This window comes from Mustela lutreola, chromosome 15 (assembly GCF_030435805.1).
Source record: "Mustela lutreola isolate mMusLut2 chromosome 15, mMusLut2.pri, whole genome shotgun sequence".
NCBI classification, from domain to species: Eukaryota; Metazoa; Chordata; class Mammalia; order Carnivora; family Mustelidae; genus Mustela; species Mustela lutreola.
Window position 1 is genome coordinate 36,689,170 of NC_081304.1, and position 20,396 is coordinate 36,709,565.

Below are 20,396 nucleotides of genomic sequence, written 5' to 3' on the forward strand. Positions count from 1 at the left end.
TTTATTTGACAGAGACACAGCAAGAAAGGGAACACAAGCAGAGGGAGTGGGAGAGGGAGAAGCAGGCTCCCCACTGAGCAGGGAGCCCAATGTGAGGCTCAACCCCAGGACCCTGGGACCATGACCGGAGCCGAAGGCAGACGCCTAACGACAGAGCCACCCAGGCGCCACAGTCCTAGTTTCTAATTATCTTCAAGTCACATCTCTTATCTGCACAATTAGAAAACTCACCTATGTTATAGCCTTTCTTTTTTTCCTTCCTAAATTAGAAACCTTTGCTGTGGGGAAAGGAGATCAGGGGAGATAATCCTCTCCCCTACAAATACTCTAAACACTTCGAAAACCAGTCAAAATATCTAGTAGTATAGAAAGAGACACAGATATTTTGCCTTGTTAATGCAGCTCTCTTGCTTTTCTGTATCCCACAGTATAGCCACACCAACACACAGGCTGATTTTTAGGCTTTTGAGACACAAAGGAAAAGGGAAGGGTCTGAAAATTGATAAAAGAAAACTCTTCCTCTTTTTCTTTGTCCAAGCACAAGGTTTCCTTTGGGAAGAGTGAATTTTTCTGCCACCTTGTGACAGAATGACAATAGTGAACCCTAGATCCGTTTTGATCCCTGCTCCAAAGGGGCAGCACCGTAACGTGGCATTTGGAAGGAAAGAATCTACAGAATATTTCAAATAAGCAGAAGGGGGGTACTGTCTGATATCATAAGGGAGCAGAGAGTCATGTAATCATGTTAAGGAAATTGTAAGGAAAAATCATGAAAGGCAATGAAGCCCTTTATTCTTTCCCCTAACAACCTGCCCTGCTAAGAGAATCAGGCAGTTGTAGGAGGGAATAAAGGAATAAGAGAGGGTTGCCCTGGGCCAATAGAGATCTGAGGCATTTAGCCTCCCTCCACTCAGTGGCCTTGCTCCTCTATTCCTTTACCGCAAAACACCTTGAAAAAGTTATGTACACTACTTCAGCTTCAATTCCCTCTCAGCCCTCTCAGGCTTCCGCCACTCCGCTGGAACTGCTGTCACAAGCCTGTCAGACTCACTGGTACTGTCTTTATTCTACATAACCTCTCTGCACTTGACCACCTAATTCCTTCCCAGGAAGACTCTTCTTTATTGGCTTCTAAGCCATCCACTCTCCTGGTTTCCTTAGCTCAGATGTCACCTCCTCGGAGAAGTCTGTCCTGACCACTGTAAGTGTAACCTCTGCCGGATGTCCTTCACCTCACCACCTGTTTGCTGCTCCACCACAACTACCATAACCTTTAAATTATCTTGTATTTGCATTTGTGTTTTATCATTAGCCCTCTGCACTATTTTCTTTCCAGTTATATTTATTGTCTGCTTCCCATCACTTCATGTGAACATAGGCTTGGTCTGGCTCACTGCTAGAACAGCGGCTGGCCCACAGTAGGCCCACAATACTTTTGAGCAAAAGGGTGAAAGGCACTGTGACTGAATGCTCAGCCCTTCCACATTTTGGGCAACATGCTGTCCTCTGGCGACATCTCTTTCCATTCTGTTTCCCCATCAAGATTTCCCCTGAATTAAATTTAGCCAGATTTCAACCTGAATTAAAATGCCAAGAAACAAGGTAATATTTAAAAATATAATTTGGGGGCGCCTGGGTGGCTCATTGGGTTAAAGCCTCTGTCTTCAGCTCAGGTCATGATCCCAGGGTCCTGGGATCAAGCCCCGCATTGGGCTCTCTGCTCAGCGGGAAGCCTGCTTGCTCCTCTCTCTCTGCCTGCCTCTCTGCCTACTTGTGCTCTCTGTCAAATAAATAAATAAAAATCTTTTTTAAAAATTTCTAAAAATAAATTATAATTTGACTCAGATCTCATGAACTCCCTCATGAAAAATCCCTTGAGTCAAGCTCCCTTCACATCATTATCAGAGTGTCAGGCTCCAAGACCTTCTTATGCATAGCCAGACCTATGTTGGCTCCAATGAAGAAAATTTAGAGTGAGTAGAAAGACTGCAGAGGTTCGTGACTTCAGCAGCAGATCTGCGTAGATCTTCATTTCTGGGGGCACCTGGGTAACTCAGTCATTTAGGCGTCTTCCTTCAACTCGGGTCATGCTCCCAAGGTCCTAGCATCAAGCCCCATGTCCCTCTCCTACTCCCCCTGCTGGTGTTCCCTCGCTGTCTCTCTCTGTCAAATGGATAAAGAAAATATTTTTTTAAAAAGATATTCATTTCTGCTGTATGATCTGTCTAGTTATGCAATCACAAAGTCTACAGAGTGTTACACTAGATGTAAACTCTCTGCTAAAAGTTAGAAAACTCTTCAACAATGGTTATCTGTCTAGGAAAACCTTCCCAAATCAAAGACAGTATCACTTACCTAGTGCAATAGCCATGGCAATGTGGTCTACTCGTGGGTGTGAAAATTTGCAAAACTAGGTAGATACATCTAAGCTAAAGTTTATATGTACAGCTGTGAATAAATTCTAGAAATTATGATCAGAATTCTCCAGTTAGAGAGGAGAAAACAGAGATTCAGAGATGTCAAGGAATTTTCTCGAGGGGATATTAATAACAGGGCTTATGCTGGAACTCAAGTCTATCAGTTCCTAGTCCTGTACTCTCTCCAGTGTAGTCCACTAACTCATTCGGTCCTAGTTTCCTGCTCCATTCTTTTTTTTTTTTTTTTTTAAGTTTTGTTCCCTCTCTGTTTCTGTCAAGTAAATAAATAAAAAAATTAAAAATAAATTTTAGGGACGCCTGGGTGGCTCAGTTGGTTAAGCGGCTGCCTTCGGCTCAGGTCATGATCCCAGCGTCCTGGGATCGAGTCCCCCATCGGGCTCCTTGTTCGGCAGGGAGCCTGCTTCTCCCTCTGCCTCTAGCCTGCCACTTTGTCTGCCTGTGCTTGTGCTCTGTCTCTCTCTCTCTAACAAAATTTAAAAAAATAATAAATAAATAAATAAATTTAAAAAATAAAGATTTTATTTATTTATTTGTCAGAGAGAGAGCACAACTAGGGGGAGTGACAGGCAGAGGAGGAAGCACGCTCGCGGAGCAAGGAGCCCAATGCAAGACTCAATCCCAGGACCCTAGGATCATAAGCTAAAGGCAGATGCTTAATAAGCTGAGCCACCCAAGCGCGCTCTATTCTTGAGTCACTTCCCTTAATAGAAATCTCTACATCTCTTTTTTTTTTTTTTTAAGATTTTATTTATTTATTTGACAGAGGGAAATCACAAGTAGACAGAGAGGCAGGCAGAGAGAGAAAGGGAAGCAGGTTCCCTGCTGAGCAGAGAGCCCAATGCGGGACTCAATCCCAGGACCCTGAAATCATGACCTGAGCCAAAGGCAGCGGCTTAACCCACTGAGCCACCCAGGTGCCCCAATCTCTACATCTCTTTATGTCAGTGAATAAATCTATGTGCTCGTGTCAGCAAGCATGCATGTGAATGTCTACGTGTCCATGTACAAGTGTTTGTAAAGCATATCACTGGGTGTTTATGTCCTTCTAGGGAAACCTCTAAGTAATTACAGTTCCTTATGTCGGCACCAGCTATGAAGTCGGAGGAAGACTTTTTGAGTCAATCATTAACAAGCTCATTTGGTCTTCTCCCCAATCAGCTCTATTCCTAGGTCTTCAGGAAATGGGGCAAAAATAATTAGGGTGGAACCAGACTCTCCCAGGGTCAAAATTCGTTCCAGGGCAGTGCAAGCCCCTAGCAAGAAGACGAAGGGGCTGTGAGCATGTGCTCCAGCTAAGATGGATACCATCTTGGTCTTCAGCCTAATCATTACGTCCTATGATGTCAGCAAGAAAGGTAAGTACTTCAATAGTCTAGTATCTTAGAAATCCAAAGAAAGACCTAGGATATGGGGGACTATTCTACCAGATTGAGATACAGCCAATACTCAGCAGGTGATGATTTAAAGTCATCCCATGAATTTTCTTGCTTCTAGGTAGGATTATAACTTATTTCAACTCAGAGATAGCTGTTCCGTGATGAGAATTCTACCCCCCCTTCCACACTTTTTTTTTTTTTTTACGATTTATTTGAGAGAGTGAGAAAGAGCATGAGCCGGGGGAGGAGCAGAGGGAGAGGGAGAAGCAGACTCCCCTGGAAGTGGGGCTCTGTCCCAGTATGCTGGGATCATGACCTGAGCGTAACAGACTGGCCTCCCAAGTGCACCCCATGGTGAGAGTCTACAGAAAATGTGACGCATTCTTCTGTCTTATTCATGTAAGGAACATTGAAAGTGCTCTCACTGTTAGATGGCTTTCTTTACCAGAGGGTGCTGTCACAGTTTCAGTATTATCAACACCTACGACTCCCAAATTCATAACCCTCATAAGACGCTGTCTTCCTTTTTTAAGGTAGCACATCCAAACAGATGGGGTTGCTCTTGGGTAAGGAGGGGTAAGGGGGGCGGGTAGGCTGGAATGGCACCATTTGCTGCTCTCTGATAACTGTTTATTTAAAACATGCTTTTTCAAGGCGTCCGAACAGTTCATCTCTAAAATTAGCTAATCAGAGTTATGGCCAAACAGCTAAAGGGGCAGCAATAACAAATTTAATGGATGAAAAAGACTCACAACATCCTGTGAGTTATGTGCCAAAAAGCATAAATAATCTAAGTCCTTGGTTCCATGGAAACCTGAAGAGACCTTGTTCAGAGTTACACTGAACAAATTTTCAAAAGTTCTAATATAAGAAGGCAGATAGAACAAGAAGGAAAAGAGATAACAAGCAGCGTTTGAAGGATTGGGTTGATTAGTCTTTTTATTAATTTATAATTCTGTTTAACTCGCATTCACCTTTTTCCCCCCTAAGTGTAATGGATTGGTACTCAGTTTTCCTTGTACAAGGTTAACTCCTACTTGTATATATATATATATATATATATATATATATATATATATATATTATTTTTTTTTAAGATTTTATTTATTTATTTGACAGAGAGAAATCACAAGTAGTCGGAGAGGCAGGCAGAGAGAGAGAGAGGGAAGCAGGCTTCCCGCTGAGCAGAGAGCCCGATGCGGGACTCGATCCCAGGACCCCGAGATCATGACCTGAGCTGAAGGCAGCGGCTTAACCCACTGAGCCACCCAGGCGCCCCCCTACTTGTATATATTTAAAAAAAAAATTTTTTTTTTTAAATAGTGTTTGAGCTGCCCCATTGCCAGCTTGATGAGAAAAGACTGCATTCTTCTGCACCCCCCTCTCCAGTACCTGGAATTCTAAACGTACCCAATAAATTGTAAGTCCTGACCTTTTTCCTCTTTTTGTTTCCAGGGCTCAGAGATAGCAGCTGCCATGTGGAACAGCTGCCTGGGTTCTTCCCAAAGGATGCGAGAAGAACCGGGGATGTGCTCACGCAAGGTAGGGAATGGGCCCTGCCTGAAAAATCACCTTGCCATTCTAGAAAATCTTTACACCTAAAAGAGGACTGTCTTCCCCAGTTCCTATCCCAGATCTCGAATATCCGATTTTAAAGATATGTATCCCCTCCAGAGGGTTTCTGGAAACCAATTTTTAAATTAATACTTATTAACTAAGACATGGCTGTACCAATCAAACAGCTGAGGGCAAAGAAAGAGAAGGAGGCAGCGTGTAACCCTCTCTGCATTGGAGAAGACAACCTCGAAGCTTTTCCCTGGGCTGAATTTACTGCAGACACCTATCTTCATGAGACCCATGGCAGGAAGGAGGAAAGGCAGGGCTTCTACACTTAGGACCAAAACCAAATGTTGAGGAAGAAGTGAACTAAAGAGAAGCAAGTACAGCAGTGGAGTTTGTTTTTTAAGATTTTATTTATCTATTTGACAGAGACCACAAGTAGGCAGAGAGGCAGGCAGAGAGAGAAGAGGGGGAAGCAGGCTCCCTGCTGGGCAGAGAGCCCAATTCGGGGCTTGATACCAGATCCTGAGATTATGACCTGAGCCAAAGGCAGAGGCTCAACCCACTGAATCACCCAGGCACCCAGCAGTGGAGTTTTAACAGGGGTCACGAATGGAAGATATTCAGCTGGGTACCATTCAGATTAACAACCAGCTTCATTTTTCTATCTGGCTTTTCTCCTTCCAGAGGCTCAGGCACAAGCCAAAATGTCTACCTTCATTCAAAATCAGACTGTGGCTACGCTGCAGTGCTTTGGGTCTGGGAGCAAAGTCAAAGTCAACCTTGTGTATTCAGAGAAAGGGTCAAAGGTCAAGCAGACTCTGAAGAACCTGAGAGTCATCGCTGTTCCCCGCAGAAACAGCACTGCCTCCCCAAAGTGTCACTTAACCTCCACAACCAAGTTTCAGACTGGATCCCTTCTCACAGGCCAAGGTGAGACTGGAAAATGAGATGGAGATAGGCACTGACTTTTAGTTGACATCCTTGAAGCAGGGTGGGGCTTAGTAGTAGCTACGGACTCAAGGATATGGATTATCCTCTCCTTGAGCAAACCTGGGTCTTCTCTGAAAGTCAGTTTTGTTTTGTTTTGTTTTAAGATTTTGTTTATTTATTTGATAGACAGAGATCACAAGGAGGCAGAGAGGCAGGCAGAGAGACAGAGGAGGAAGCAGGCTCCCTGCTAAGCAGAGAGCCCAATGCAGGTTTCGATCCCAGGACCCTGGGATCATGCCCTCAGCCGAAGGCAGAGGCTTTAACCTACTGAGGCACCAGGCACCCTGAAAGTCAGTTTTTAATCTCTATGGGCCCTCTAACCCTGACAATGCTGGGATTTTCATGTGATTTCCATTTCTGATGGGTCTTCTTTTGATAATGGTTATTTGAATTAATTTTGAATGCAGACAGTAAAATATTTAAACAGCACAGATTTATAGTGAAAAGTCGGTCTCCCTCCTACTCCAGTCTCTCAATCTTCTAGTTTTCTACGGAACGCTATTACCAACTTGCTGAATTTCCTTCCTACTCTGAGCACATATGAATATACATATCATACCATACACCCCATTCTATACCTTTTTTCCATTTAACAATGTATTGTACAGGTTGTTGCATATCAGTATGTATAACTTTGTCTTATTCAAAAATTGTACAGTACTCCTTTTATATGCCTGTACTATATTTTTTTATTTCCTTAAGGAATCTCTAAGCCCAACATGGGGTTCAACCTCATGACCCCAAGATCAAGAGTCCCATGCTACCACCTGAGCCAGCCAGGTGCCCCTGTACTATAATTTATTCCACAAGTTCCCTATCGATGGATATTTTGGTTTCAAATCATCTATAAACACAAACAATATTGCAAGCAATGACCTTATCCATTCTTCTCTGTGTACCTGCAAGTTATCAACCTGATGAAATTCCAAGAAGTAGAACTTCTGCATCAAAGGTTTGCCAGCTACTGCTATATTACCCTCCATCCCAGTGATTCCATTTTGCCCTTCCACCCAGGGAAGGAATGCCTGTTCCCCCTAAGCGGCTGGGCAATGGTCCTTTTTTTTTTTTTTTTAAGATTTTATTTACTTATTTGACAGAGAGAGAGATCACAAGTAGGCAGAGAGGCAGGCAGAGAGAGGGGAGGACACAGTCTCCCTGCTGAGCAGAGAACACCCGATGTGGGGCCTGATCTCAGGACCCTCAGATCCTGACCTGAGCCGAAGGCAGAGGCCTAACCCACTGAGCCACCCAGGCGCCCCAGGGCAATGGTTCTTGACATCAGGTGAATTTCTCTGTTCTACCCTCCTTTCCTCCCCCTACCCATTCTTTCTGTCAAGCAGATTTTGGCAGTTTCCCTTTATATACAGGCAATTCCCTAGATGCTATTGCTACACTGCTGGAAAAATAAAATAAAACTTGACACTTTTAGAGAAACTGGGGAGTTCCCAGGCAGAATAATGGGGGGGAAAAAAAACTTTAAAAACTACAGTATGTTTAGAGATTGGGAAATAAGTGGATAGATTCTTGGGATGTGTGGTATAGGAAATTATATATCCTCGCATGGTATGAATGTTTTTGTTCCCTTTATTGTACTTTCTAAAGTTCATATGGTAACAATTTGTGTGGGGAAGAAAAACAAACTCTTATTAAAAACTGAAAAAATTCTGACAGCATGTGGGGGTTTTGGTTACCCAATAAGAAATTCAACCAGATTATTTACCTAACACATGACACACACACCCCCGGAGTCACCCCCTTTGAAGCACCAATGGCAGGTGTCAATATTAGTGAATTTAAGTCACTCTGGAGTCTAGAGCACTCTGTGCAGGATGGATTTTTCTTGGATATAGTGCTATGCATTGTAGGAGTCCAGACAATTAAGGACACTAGTTCTTAGAAATTTGGGACAAGGGAAACTGGGTGATTAAAGAGGTGGAAGGATGCCAGAGATCAACCTGACCTAATTCAAAAATTTGCTATGGGCACGTTTCTTCCTCCTTCCTTCATGGCATGGTGGTTGGTTCCTGAATGCAGAATGTAAGCTAATACCCAGTACTACTTGAGCTGTGCAGAGATTAAATGGATGTTTGTTGGCTAGTTTGTGGACCTAATCAACATTCATGACACATTTCTATGGAATAATGATGAATTCCAAACAACCAACTTATGAATGGACTTTTGAAATATCATTCCATTTATAAGTTTGAAACTTCCCATTCTGAATTTAAATTTACACTGAATACCAGGATGTGAGAGATACCAAGTAGCGTAGAAATACAAATTAAATAAATTGTCAAATACACAAGGTCATAAATGAGATGCCCTCTGAAAATACCACACTCTCAGTCTGCACAAGAGGATGTCCCAGAAGCAATCAGAAGACAATTTATGAAAATGTTCCCAGAGCAAAGTAGGAATTTGAAACTGGAAGGATGATAATGTACTACAACAGTCATCAGAAGATGTGGGTCAAAGGGCACCTGGGTGGCTCAGAGGGCTAAAGCCTCTCTCTGCCTTTGGCTCAGGTCATGATCCCAAGGTCCTGGGATCAAGCCCCGCATTGGGCTCTCTATTTAGCGAGGAGCCTGCTTCCTCCTCTCTCTCTCTCTCTCTCTCTCTCTCTCTCTCTGCCTGCCTCTCTGCCAACTTGTGATCTCTGTCTCTCATTTAAATAAATAAAATCTTAAAAAAAAAATAAAGAAGATGTGGTTCAACATGGAATGTAGAAAAATGTCAGATGGAGACTATTTGTTACTGTTTATGGAATTAGGTCAATGAAAAGATCTTCTATTATAAATATCCCCAAATTTCTTTCTGGTGGACAGAGATGATTCATTGGGTCTTTTTCACTTATGGTATAGTTTATACCATCTAGTTCCTATTGCTCAGATTCTATGTAAATCTAGAATTTCTTTTTTTTAAAGATTTTATTTATTTGACACAGAGAGAGAGAACATAAACAGAGGTAGTGGGAGAGAGAGAAGCGAGCTTCCTGCTGAGCAGGAATCCCAACTCCGGGCTTGATTCCAGGACCCTGGGATCATGACCTGGGCTGAAGGCAGACAGCTAAAAACTAAGCCACCCAGGTTCCCCTAAATCTAGAATTTCTAATTAGATTTCAAAAGAATGCATATGTTTAGAACAGGGTACCTAGAAGAAAAAAAAATCCTACCTGATCTGTTTGATGGATACATTCTCCTATGTAAGTTTTTTTAAAGATTTTATTTATTTATTTGACAGACAGAGATCTCAAATAGGTGGAGAAGCAGGCGGGGGGAGGGGAGCAGGCTCCCCCGCCGAGCAGAGAGCCTGATATGGGGCTTAATCCCAAGACCCTGGGATCATGACCAGAGCCAAAGGCAGAGGCCCCAACCCACTGACCCACCCAGGTGCCCCTATGTAAGTTTTTTTAAATGTCATTTTAGTATATAGATTAGGCTCCTTGGAATTTGATTAGTGCAAACTGATTTTTTTTTAAAGATTTTATTTATTTATTTGACAGGCAGACAGATTACAAGTAGGTAGAGAGGCAGGCAGAGAGAGAGGAGGAAGCAGGCTCCCCGATGAGCAGAGAGCCCAATGCGGGGCTGGATCCCAGGACCTGAGATCATGACCTGAGCTGAAGGCAGAGGCTTTAACCCACTGAGCCACCCAGATGCCCCATGATGAGTGCGAACTGATTTCCCCATATGAAACTAGGGTGTAGGAGGAGTAACATCAAATGAGTGTTTATTCTGATATTAGTTATCCTCTCTGACAAGTTACTTAATTTCTCCAGTGCTCAGTTTCTACAGCTACAAACCAGAGATTTGACTAGATGACATTATTTCTACATATATAAAGGGAGGTTTAGATCGGAAGCACAAACTCAACAGCAATATGTAAGGCGACTCAAATAAGAGCTTTCAACCTGCTGGTATTAGTACAGAATAATCTCCAAGGGAGATTTCCACTCAAATATACTGTACCTAATGTTCCCTATTTAAAATACATTATTTTGTAATAAAGCAAAGCATCATCTGCTAAGTTATTCATTTCATAGATTTGGAATTTGTACATCCCCTGAAAGGGGGGCATTCTTGCTCAAATATCCTTAGCCAACAAAAAACTAATATTGTAATTCCATTGTCACTGGGAATGCAGTGGTTCTATTACAGATGTGCTCCACCTTAATGCTCAGTTACCTAGCAGATGAGACCTAAAACACCTGCCAACATAGATGGACATTAATTTCAAAGTTTAGGCAGAACTGAAAATACACTGACAGAGGAAGCCTATTAAGGAGATTTTGAAACAGTGGCTCCCAGGAGGTGGGAAGACATGCCACATTGAAATACCATTATCCCTGTGGCTCGAGGGCACAGTTCTACTAGAGGATCACTAGGTTTTTTCCTTTTCTTTCAATCATAATATCATTCAGTGTGCAAAGTGTTTTCACACCTGCTTCCTCATTTTTATTTGTTTCTGATCTTCTTTTTACCCCCTGTGAAATACGTAGGCCAAGAATTACTTCATTATAACATCTTAGAAATAAGGAAGCCAAAATACAGAGAACTTCTATGACTTGTCCAAAATGGGATTTATCTTCCATCTCATCTGTCTCAGAAACACGTATGTTTTTACTTCAGAGAACTGACTGGCACCATACTGGAAATTACTTCATATAATTTCCTTGTTTTTCCTTTTCAACCTGTTGGCTCTCTATCTCTGCCTATCTTTGCCAACACTGTCTTCCTGATTAAACTAAAGGCAGGAACTATTTCTTCCTCTGTAATTTCACTTTCAGTGCCTGGTACTGTGGCTGTTGGCCTCTGAAGTCAAGAACTACCATTTCACATGGACTTAAGACTTGGGAAAGTAATTTAGACAAGTCAAGTAGGACTTACAGACCTTGATTTAATAAGCAATGATTAAGAGATCATTAGCAACAAAATACGAATCAGTGTCTGAATTGGATTAGGTCAAGTCTCAAGCTAAGTGAAGTTAGTTAGTTAGACTATGGCTAGAATCCAACTGTGTCTCAAGACTTCCACAGCTGGTTTGAGCCGTGAGCATCTTTCATTTGGATTTCTGCAATAGCCTCCTAACAGGTTTCTCTGCTTTGACCCTTGCCTTGCTACAGTCTGTTTCTAACACAGCAGTTCAGTGATCTTTTTTTTTTCTTTTAAGATTTTATTTATTTATTTGACAAAGAGAGAGAGAGAGACAGCGAGAGAGGGAACACAAGCAGGGGGAATGTGAGAGGGAGAAGCAGGCTTCCTGCTGAGCAGCGAGCCCGATGTGGGGCTCGATCCCAGGACCCTGAGATCATGACCTGAGCTGAAGGCAGATGCTCAACAACTGAGCCATCCAGGTGCCCTGGTCCTTTCAAAACAAAGCCATCCATCACTCTTTCTGCTCAAAACCTTGCAATGTATCCCCGTTTTTGTTTTTCTTTTAAGATTTTATTTATTTATTTGACAGAGAGAGACATAACGAGAGAGAGAGAGAGAGCGAGCGCACACAGGCAGGTAGAATGGGAGAAGGAGAAGCAGGCTCCCCATTGAGCAAGGAGCCCAATGTGGCACTTGATCCCAGGACTCTGGGATCATGACCTGAGCTGAAGGCAGACGCTTAACTGACTGAGCCACCTAGGCATCCCTGGATCCCCATTTTAATCAGAACAAAAACCAAAGTCCTTACACTAGCCTATGAGGCTCCTGATACAGGTCTGTTTCCTTTAGAACTTTCCTCATCTCCAACTACCTTGTGTTCACTCCATTCCAGTCTCATTGCCCTCCTGGCTTCTCCCCTAAAACCGTAACATGTCAGACAGACTCACTCTGCCTCAGGGCCTTTACCAGAGCTGCCCCTTCTGCCTACATCACTGCTTTCTCAGGCCTGTGCTTAGCTAATCCCCTATCTTCTTCAAGCCTTGCCTCACTTCTCATTTTCTCAAGGAGACCAGCTTGCATTGCTGGTTGCCCAGCCACCGCCCACCTACACCCCCAGACTGCTCCCTAACCTTGCTCTGGTTTTAGTTTGTTTTTGTTTTTGTTTTCAGTAGCACTTGCCCCCTTCTAAAGTAAAATAAAGTTGGGGCGCCTGGGTGACTCAGTTGGTTAAGCGTCTGCCTTCAGCTCAGGTCACGATCCCTGGGTCCTGGGATCAAGCCCTGTGTCAGGCTATCCCTGCTCAGCAGCAAGTCTGCTTCTCCCCCTCCCTCTGCCTGGCACTCCCCCTACTTGTTCTCTCTGTCTCTCAAATAAACAAATAAAATATTAAAAAGAAAAAAACAAAGTTTACTGTATTTACAGTTGTCTGCTTCTCCTTGTCCCTGCTCAACCCTGCTTCCGCCTTCCTTGTCCCCTTGCTAGAATGTATCAAACAGATATATCCAAAGTACTGAAGCAGTCCCTGGTACTGAATGGATATTCATTTACAAATATTTACTTTCTTGGGACACCTGGGTGGCTCAGTCAGTTAAGTGTCTGCCTCCGGCTCAGGTCATGATCCCGCAGTCCTGGGATCAAGTCCCACATCGGGCTCCTTGGTCAGCAGGGAGCCTGGGTCTCCCTCTTCTTACCACTCCCCTTACTTGTGTGTGCGTGCGCACACACACTCTCTCTCTCTCTCTCTGACAAATAAATAAATAAAATATTTAAAAATATATATATTTACTTTCTTAAATAAAATATTCAAAGGGGGTCGCCTGGGTGGCTCAGCATGTTAGGTGTCTGCCTTTGGCTCGAGTCATGATCCCAGCATCCTGGGATGGAGTCCTACATCAGGTTCCCTGCTGAGCATCACCCTGCCCTGCCTTTGTGCCTCCCCCTGCTTATGCTCACTCGCTCTCTCAAATAAGTGAATAAACAAAATCTTTTTAAAAAATTTACTTTCTGGGTTGCCTGGATGGCTGAGTCAGTTAAGCATCTGACTCTTGATCTCAGCTCAAGTCTTGTTCTCAGGGTCATGAGTTGAAGCCCCATGTTGGGGACCATGCTGGGCAGAGCCTACTTAAAAATTTGCTTTCTGGGGCGCCTGGGTGGCTCAGTGGTTTGGGCTGCTGCCTTCGGCTTGGGTCATGATCTCAGGGTCCTGGGATCGAGCCCCACATCGGGCTCCCTGCTCCGCAGGAAGCCTGCTTCCCTCTCTCTCTCTCTCTCTGCCTGCCTCTCTGCCTACTTGTGATCTCTGTCTGTCAAATAAATAAATAAAATCTTTAAAAAAAAAATTTGCTTTCTGAAAGAATGAAATTGACAAGGCGCCTGGGTGGCTCAATTCTTCAGTGTCTGCCTTAGGCTCAGGCCAGTCCTGGGATTGAGCACCACATTGGGCTCCCTGTTCAGTGGGAAGCCTGCTTCCCCCTCCCCCACTATCCCTGCTTGTGTTCTCTCTCTATCAATCTCTACCACTGTCTCTTTCTCTGTCAAATACATAAATACAATCTCTAAAAAAAAAAAAAGAATGAAATTGAGGAGCGCATGAAGCTGGGTGGTCTCTCCTTCCTCCACCTCTCTTGCTTTCCCCAAACATCTCTCAAAGAAGTTGACTTAAGACTTCAGTTAGATAGACCTGCAGCAAGCATTAAAGCAAATTATGGTATTTCACATTATTCCTTGGACTTTGGAGCCAAGTTTTTTAAAGAAGGAAACTTTCAACAGTGTTACACCCTCCGTCATTATTATTACGGTCTTAAAAATGATAAACAAACACGATATGGTCTACTCCTTCACTTTGAACCTACATTAGTCAAGGCCTCCTTGGGGATTTAATCCATATCTCTTATTATTATCTCTATCCTCATTTACTTTTGGCATATTTTGTGCCTACTCCCTAAACCTATGGACAGATCAATGGGGCCACATTAGAAGTTTAATATCAGCTCGGTAGAAATAGGGTTTCTTCAGGTAAAACAAAGGCAGGATGACATTTTCTCAGTTGTTTTTTTCATTGTTTCTTTCTTATTTTATAGCTTTTTTACCAGGGATCTCCCGATGTAAGGTCTATGTGGTGATGAGGGCTGCACTGGAGACTTTTTCTACCACCGTCCCCTCCATATCTCCTGGGAATACAGAAGGAGAGAAAACTACAAGTACTGATGATTTTTCTAGCCCTTTGAAAGAAGGTACAGAATAAATAGGGGTGAGACAAGAATAGAAAGGAAAAGAAACACTTTTAGCCTCAACATGAGTTTGGGTTTTCTAGGATTTTCTGGGAGGCTGAGAAATTACATGGATTTTACATCAGAAAATCATTCCATTTCTTCTCTAAACAAGGTCTCAGCAGTGTATGTAGTTTGCACTATTAATAATCTTTTACCTCCTTTACACAAATGAGCTTGTGGCCACTTTTGGGGACAGAATGAATCATATTTGTGTGGCGGGGATTCTAGCCATTGTGTGTATAGACGGACAACATTTAAACACTAAGTATCATCACAATGAGGACAATAACCAAGTACATGCTTTCATCTGCACTGTTTTTAGGAAATGGCTCTCCCTAAATTGGTCAGGACTTGAATTCTGTTTAGCTTACATCCCAGTTCTCATGGGAGAGATGTAAATATAAGATTACTAATAACAAGATGCATGTAAGGCATTTATCCCTAAGTTTGCCTTTTGACCCAAAAGAAATGCCAAATCACCTTTGTTCCTCCTACTCCACACTACAGTCAAGCGAAGCACAGGAAAGGTGGTTTTCTGATCCCACAGAGTATGTCTGTCTGAGCACAAGGGGAGAGACCGAGAGGGTGCTGCTGGTGAAAGACAAGTTCAGAACTTCTTGCGTACCCATCCCCCTCCTCCCCTGAAAGCAATGCAAGAGTCACTCCTACTTGATCATGGCCAATCCCAAATCCCAGGGAGGGTGACTCCTTGGGAAGAGGCTGAAAGGTGGTTAGAGCAGAGCCCATGAGGCCCACCCCACCCCTGACTCTGAGTCTGAATTGAAAATTCAGCCTATTGTCTCTGCCTCAGGCTGGACCCCTGTTAGTCTGGGGATCTAGAGGAACTTCAAGTCAGAGTATCAATCTCTTCCCTCTCTCAGGTTCTCTCTTCTCCTTCTTCTCCTCCTCTCTCTCCTTTTAGACACAGATGAGAACCTAAAGAAGAGGCAGAAATGGAGCATTGTGGCCAAATTTCTAATTGCTATCACCCTGTTGTTGAGTGGAGTTGCCATTATAGTGTTTGTCATTTTTGAAGTCCCGTGCCCTGTAAGTCTGTGGATGTATTGGGTCCCTGGATTTGATCTATAAAGACTTTCTTCTGGGGCTGCCTGGGTGGCTCAGGTAGTTAAGCACCTAACTCTTGATCGCAGCTCAGGTCTTGATCTCAGGGTTGAGAGTTCATGTCCTGCATTGGGCTCCATGCTGGGTATGGAGCTTAGTTTAAAAAAAAAAAAAAAAAGTTTATAAAAACTTTCTTCTTCTGTTCCAGAGGCAGGTTCACATAATGAAAAAAGCACAGACTTTGGGGTTTGGATAGAACTACCACTCACATTCACTAGCTGAGTGGCTTTGAGAAAGTTGCTTGACTTTTCCAATAAGATTTGGCTCATCTGTTAAATGGGACTAATGATATTTTCCTCTTATGGTGCTTTTGAAGGTTAATTAAGATCCTGAGTGAAAGGCACCTGGCACATTGGTGTAGCTTGCTGAATGTGAGTTCCTGACCCCTGCTGTACTTGGACATTCTCTACAGAGGATGGATCCAATGAGACAGAGTGTTTTCTTTAGAAATGACACTTTTCTTTAAATGATCTGACAGGAGGTTTGGAAGGTAACCAAATGCATACCAGCTACCTAAAATTAACACCAGTCACTTTTTTCCTTCAGAGTCAATGCCGGGGAACCAGAAAACTATGCCAAGGCCAGCGGTTATGGAGAAGGCAAAGGAAGGCAGGCCAGCAACCTGGGGCAGCTGAATCCCAGCTTGAGTCTCAGCCCAAGAAGGAAAGTGGTCTCTGTATGGTTTATGTCATTTGCTTGGAGAAAATGAGGTTCATATATAAGTGCTCTTTCAATTATGAAGTTTCTTTATCAGTGTTTCTTTTATGTGTCAGGAAATAGTCAGGTATTTGTATTACTGTTTTATTTTCCTCACATCAGCCCAGCCTTAACATAATAGAGTATTTATTGAAAATATATTATTTCTGAGACCCAGCTATAATCATTCAAAATGTCTAGAGTGGGGCCAGGAAACTTATTTTTAAAGATTTTTTAAATAACCCTAAGTAGAGGTGGATTTACTGTGAAATTAATGACGTTTAGGGCGCCTGGGTGGCTCAGTGGGTTAAGCCACTGCCTTCAGCTCAGGTCATGATCTCAGGGTCCTGGGATCGAGTTCCGCATCGGGCTCTCTGCTCAGCGGGGAGCCTGCTTCCTCCTCCCCCCTCTCTCTCTGCCTGCCTCTCTGCCTACTTGTGATCTCTCTCTGTCAAATAAATAAATAAAATCTTTAAAAAAAAAAAAAGAAATTAATGACGTTTAAACTTCAGGACCCACGGGACTTGTATGAAGCTTGTATTAAATTTTGTATTCTTCAAATTCATATTATTTTTCTTAAAATTGTCTTTTTCTTAAAATTGTCAAAATGTCAGAGTTCAGAACCCACAGAATATGTACCCATCCTTGCCCCTGGTTAACTCTTACAATGCCCTGCAAAGTTTGAATAGTTAGCCAACTAGCTTCTTTCCTTCTGGCCCTTGGTTTCCCCAAGCGTCCTAAGCTCATGTTGCCCTTTGGTGTTTAAAACAGACACAACACCACTGTTACAGCGCAGATCCCTTAAATCCAGTCTCCCTGTCAGAAGTGTGCCTTCTCTACAACATCCGCAACACTCACTAAGATGAGGCCTCCAATACTTTCAAAATTAAAGGCGGCGAGGGGGGCACCTCAGTGGCACTACTGGTTAAGTGACCAACTCCTGGTTTTGACTCAGGTCATGATCTCAGGGTTGTAAGATTGAGCCCCGCGCTGGGCTCCTCACTCAGCCGAGTCAGCCCGAGATTCTTTCTCTTTCTCCCTCTCCCTCCATCTCTGCTCCTCCTCCCTGCAGCTGCACTCTTTCTCTAAAATAAATGGACGAATAAATGAAATATTTTTGAAAAATAAAATTAGGGGCGCCTGGGTGGCTCCGTGGGTTAAAGCCTCTGCCTTTGGCTCAGGTAATGGTCTCAGGGTCCTAGGATCGAGCCCCGCATTGGACTTTCTGCTCAGCGGGGAGCCTGCTTCTCCCTCTCTCTGCTTGCCTCTCTGCCTGCTTGTGATCTCTCTTTCTCTCTCTGTCAAATAAATAAATAAAATCTTAGAAAAAATAAAATTAAATTAAAGAAGGAATCCACTTTTGCAGAATTAGAGCACTGAGAATGGGTCTCAAATGAGACCCATGATGATCCAGTCCAGGATGGTATATGCGCCTACTCTTTAATTCTGTGTCGGCTGCACATATCAATGCACAGTACACGGGAAGCTGAGTGGGTTCTGGAGATCCAACACACAGAATAGTGGTTATGGTCAACAAGACTGTATTACAGACCTCAAAACTGCTAAGAGACTAAATCCTAAATGTCCTTACCACCAAAAGAACTGGTAATTATTATGACATGATACAGGTGTTAGGATAATAACTATATTGCAATATATAAATGAATGCAGTTGGGCACCTGGGTGGCTCAGTTGGTTAAGTGTCTGCCTTTGGCTCAGGTCCTGATCTCGGGGATCCAGTCCCATGTCAGTCTCCCTGCTCAGTGGAGAATCTGCTTTTCCCTCTGCCTCCCCCCATCCTTGTTCATGCTCGCTCACTCTCTCTCTCTCTCTCAAATAAATAAAATCTTTTTTAAAAAAATGTATGGAGTCAACATGCTATACACAAACTTACACAATGTTATATGTGAATTATATCTCAGTTTTTGAAACCGAAGCATAGCACTCTTTCTATCTAGCCACAGCATCAGAATATTTCTTATCACACTGTTCCAGGTATCCAATGCCAATTTATTTGTCATCTCTGGTCTAGGTTACTATTTTCTATAATCTGGTTTCTGCTAATATTGGATAATGAGCTCATGTAAATTGGTATGATTTAATCACAGGACGTATGTTTAGTTCTTTACTCCACTCTGCCTTATCATTTCTACTGAACACTGGAAGAAATAGGCCTGAAGGGGAATAAAAAACCAGAATTAGAGATAACGACATAGTAGCAACACTGATTGAATTCCTCCTACCAACAAAAGAAACTACCAAATCATAAAAGAATTGATAAAAAGAATAATGAGCAACTTTATAGACATTACCTCATTTGAGCCCACAAAAACTGTGGGAGGTAGCTACAGCAGGTATCCACATTTTATTGATACTTAAACTGAGGCTCAGAGAGGTTGTGTAACAACAGCTGGTAGAAACAGAAATGAAACCCAGATCTTTCATTCCTTACTAAAATTTTACTGAAAGCCTTCTATACATCCAGTTCCTTACCTTTAAGAGGGTCACATTCTATGTTCATAATTTAAGCCTTTAGAAAGAACACAGAAAATCAGATGGGACGTGGAATTAGATACACAAAGAGTAGAACAGGATTAGTAAAAAAACATTTGGTCCACAGAGACTCAGATCTCCATCTCTTTTCAAACATAGTGAGACTGTGTGGGTCGGATTCAAGAAATGAAACAGAATCCCTGTACTAAGGGGATCCACAGTACCTGCATACCCAGCGCCTTTTCCATTCAAGGCAAACGGGTCAAGCAAGGGGTGGATGGGCTCTTTGCTACTGGGTTATAGGGTCCAACCAATTGTAGGTTCTCATGCATAAATAAGTGTACCTTGCTGATACTTTCTGTGTAAATACAATAACTTTTCCTAGAATTTCTGGATAACAAAGAGGCAAAATGATATGTACTTGGAATTAAATGGGGTTGGTACATGAAGGAATACCCATGTGCATCCTCTTTATCACTCATTTCCTTTCAATCTCTAGGTTGGACAAGACGCTCCCAACTCCTCAAGTCCAAGGAAAGCTGCAAGGATCACTATCATCCACGAGACATACTTCTGAAAAGCTCTTCTCTGCTTCACACATTGAATGAAGGATACCGCACTGTCTTTTCCCTGTTATTAACCAATATTGGCAGGTTCTTGTGAATTCACTCATTATTTTCAGCAGGGACATTACAATCAAACACTATGCCAGGCCAATTTAGGAAGAGCCTGGGCTTAGCAGTCAGGCTTACCTTCATGCCACTACTACTGTCTTAGCCACATGCCTCTGAGATTCACTTCACCCATCACGGAAAATGGGAATCTTTGCATCCCATCTAATGAGAACAAAAAGTCTTCCCTCTGAGCACTATGAATGGACCTATTGCTCTCTTTGACAAACGGTTCACACACAGCCTCCAAGGAGCAAAGCAGCCACTGGTGTGGCACCGTTTACGAGCTCCTCTGTCTCCTCACAGCTGAATTCACTCCGACTGGCTCTCAGCGGGCTGAGGGTAGGGGTTCCTGTTTTCCCAGGCTGATGTTCTAGCACTTTATGATTTAGCCTCTGCCCTACATGGAGCTATCCACACACTGGTGAGGGAAACATGACGCTAAGCATTCCAGAAGTCCAGACTTCTGGACTTTTATGCAGTCCAGAAGGGACTGCATACAATATGAGGTTTCCTATAACTCACAACTCTTCAAGTGGGCCTGATATTACACCCTAAACCACAATGTGTAGCTGCATACATTTTGAACAAGGATTCTACACAAAATGATGATGGATGATTTTTCTTACAGAGGCACACTCTGAGTCAAGTCTGACCTGCTCAGGTGAGAGTTTGGCGAAGAAGCAGAAACAGCGGTTGTTGAAGGAAACAGGTTAGGAAAAGGGATTGGCAGGTGGGATAAGACTCGTCCTGCTCGTAGTATTAGAGTCTTGAAACCATTCCATTTCATTTTGGCAAGAAGTAACTGTCACTGATTCTGTTTTCTTAGTTCTCTGTAAAAACCACATATGGGAGGCGCCTGGGTGGCTCAGTGGGTTAAGCCTCTGCCTTCGGCTCAGGT

The 20,396-nt window shown here is 43.0% G+C and overlaps 2 protein-coding genes across 7 annotated transcripts in view; one reads left to right on the forward strand and one right to left on the reverse strand.

The window, feature by feature from the left end:
* ACACA (acetyl-CoA carboxylase alpha) overlaps window positions 1-20,396 on the reverse strand; it is a 285,737-nt gene that overhangs the window by 247,779 nt on the left and 17,562 nt on the right. The gene's annotated exons all lie outside the window — the stretch shown is intronic.
* Window positions 998-19,468, forward strand: C15H17orf78 (chromosome 15 C17orf78 homolog). Of its 3 annotated transcripts, XM_059149739.1 has the most exons (8): window positions 998-1,201; window positions 3,597-3,793; window positions 5,270-5,356; window positions 6,062-6,307; window positions 14,322-14,474; window positions 15,436-15,560; window positions 16,182-16,296; window positions 19,322-19,468. In XM_059149739.1, the coding sequence occupies exons 2-8, from the start codon at window positions 3,736-3,738 to the stop codon at window positions 19,399-19,401; spliced, it is 864 nt and encodes a 287-aa protein (XP_059005722.1). In that variant the 5' UTR covers window positions 998-1,201; window positions 3,597-3,735; the 3' UTR covers window positions 19,402-19,468. The 3 variants fall into 3 exon arrangements, with proteins under 3 accessions (XP_059005722.1, XP_059005720.1, XP_059005723.1); XM_059149737.1 differs by lacking the exon at window positions 19,322-19,468 and having other exon boundaries at window positions 16,182-17,700; XM_059149740.1 differs by lacking the exons at window positions 14,322-14,474; window positions 15,436-15,560.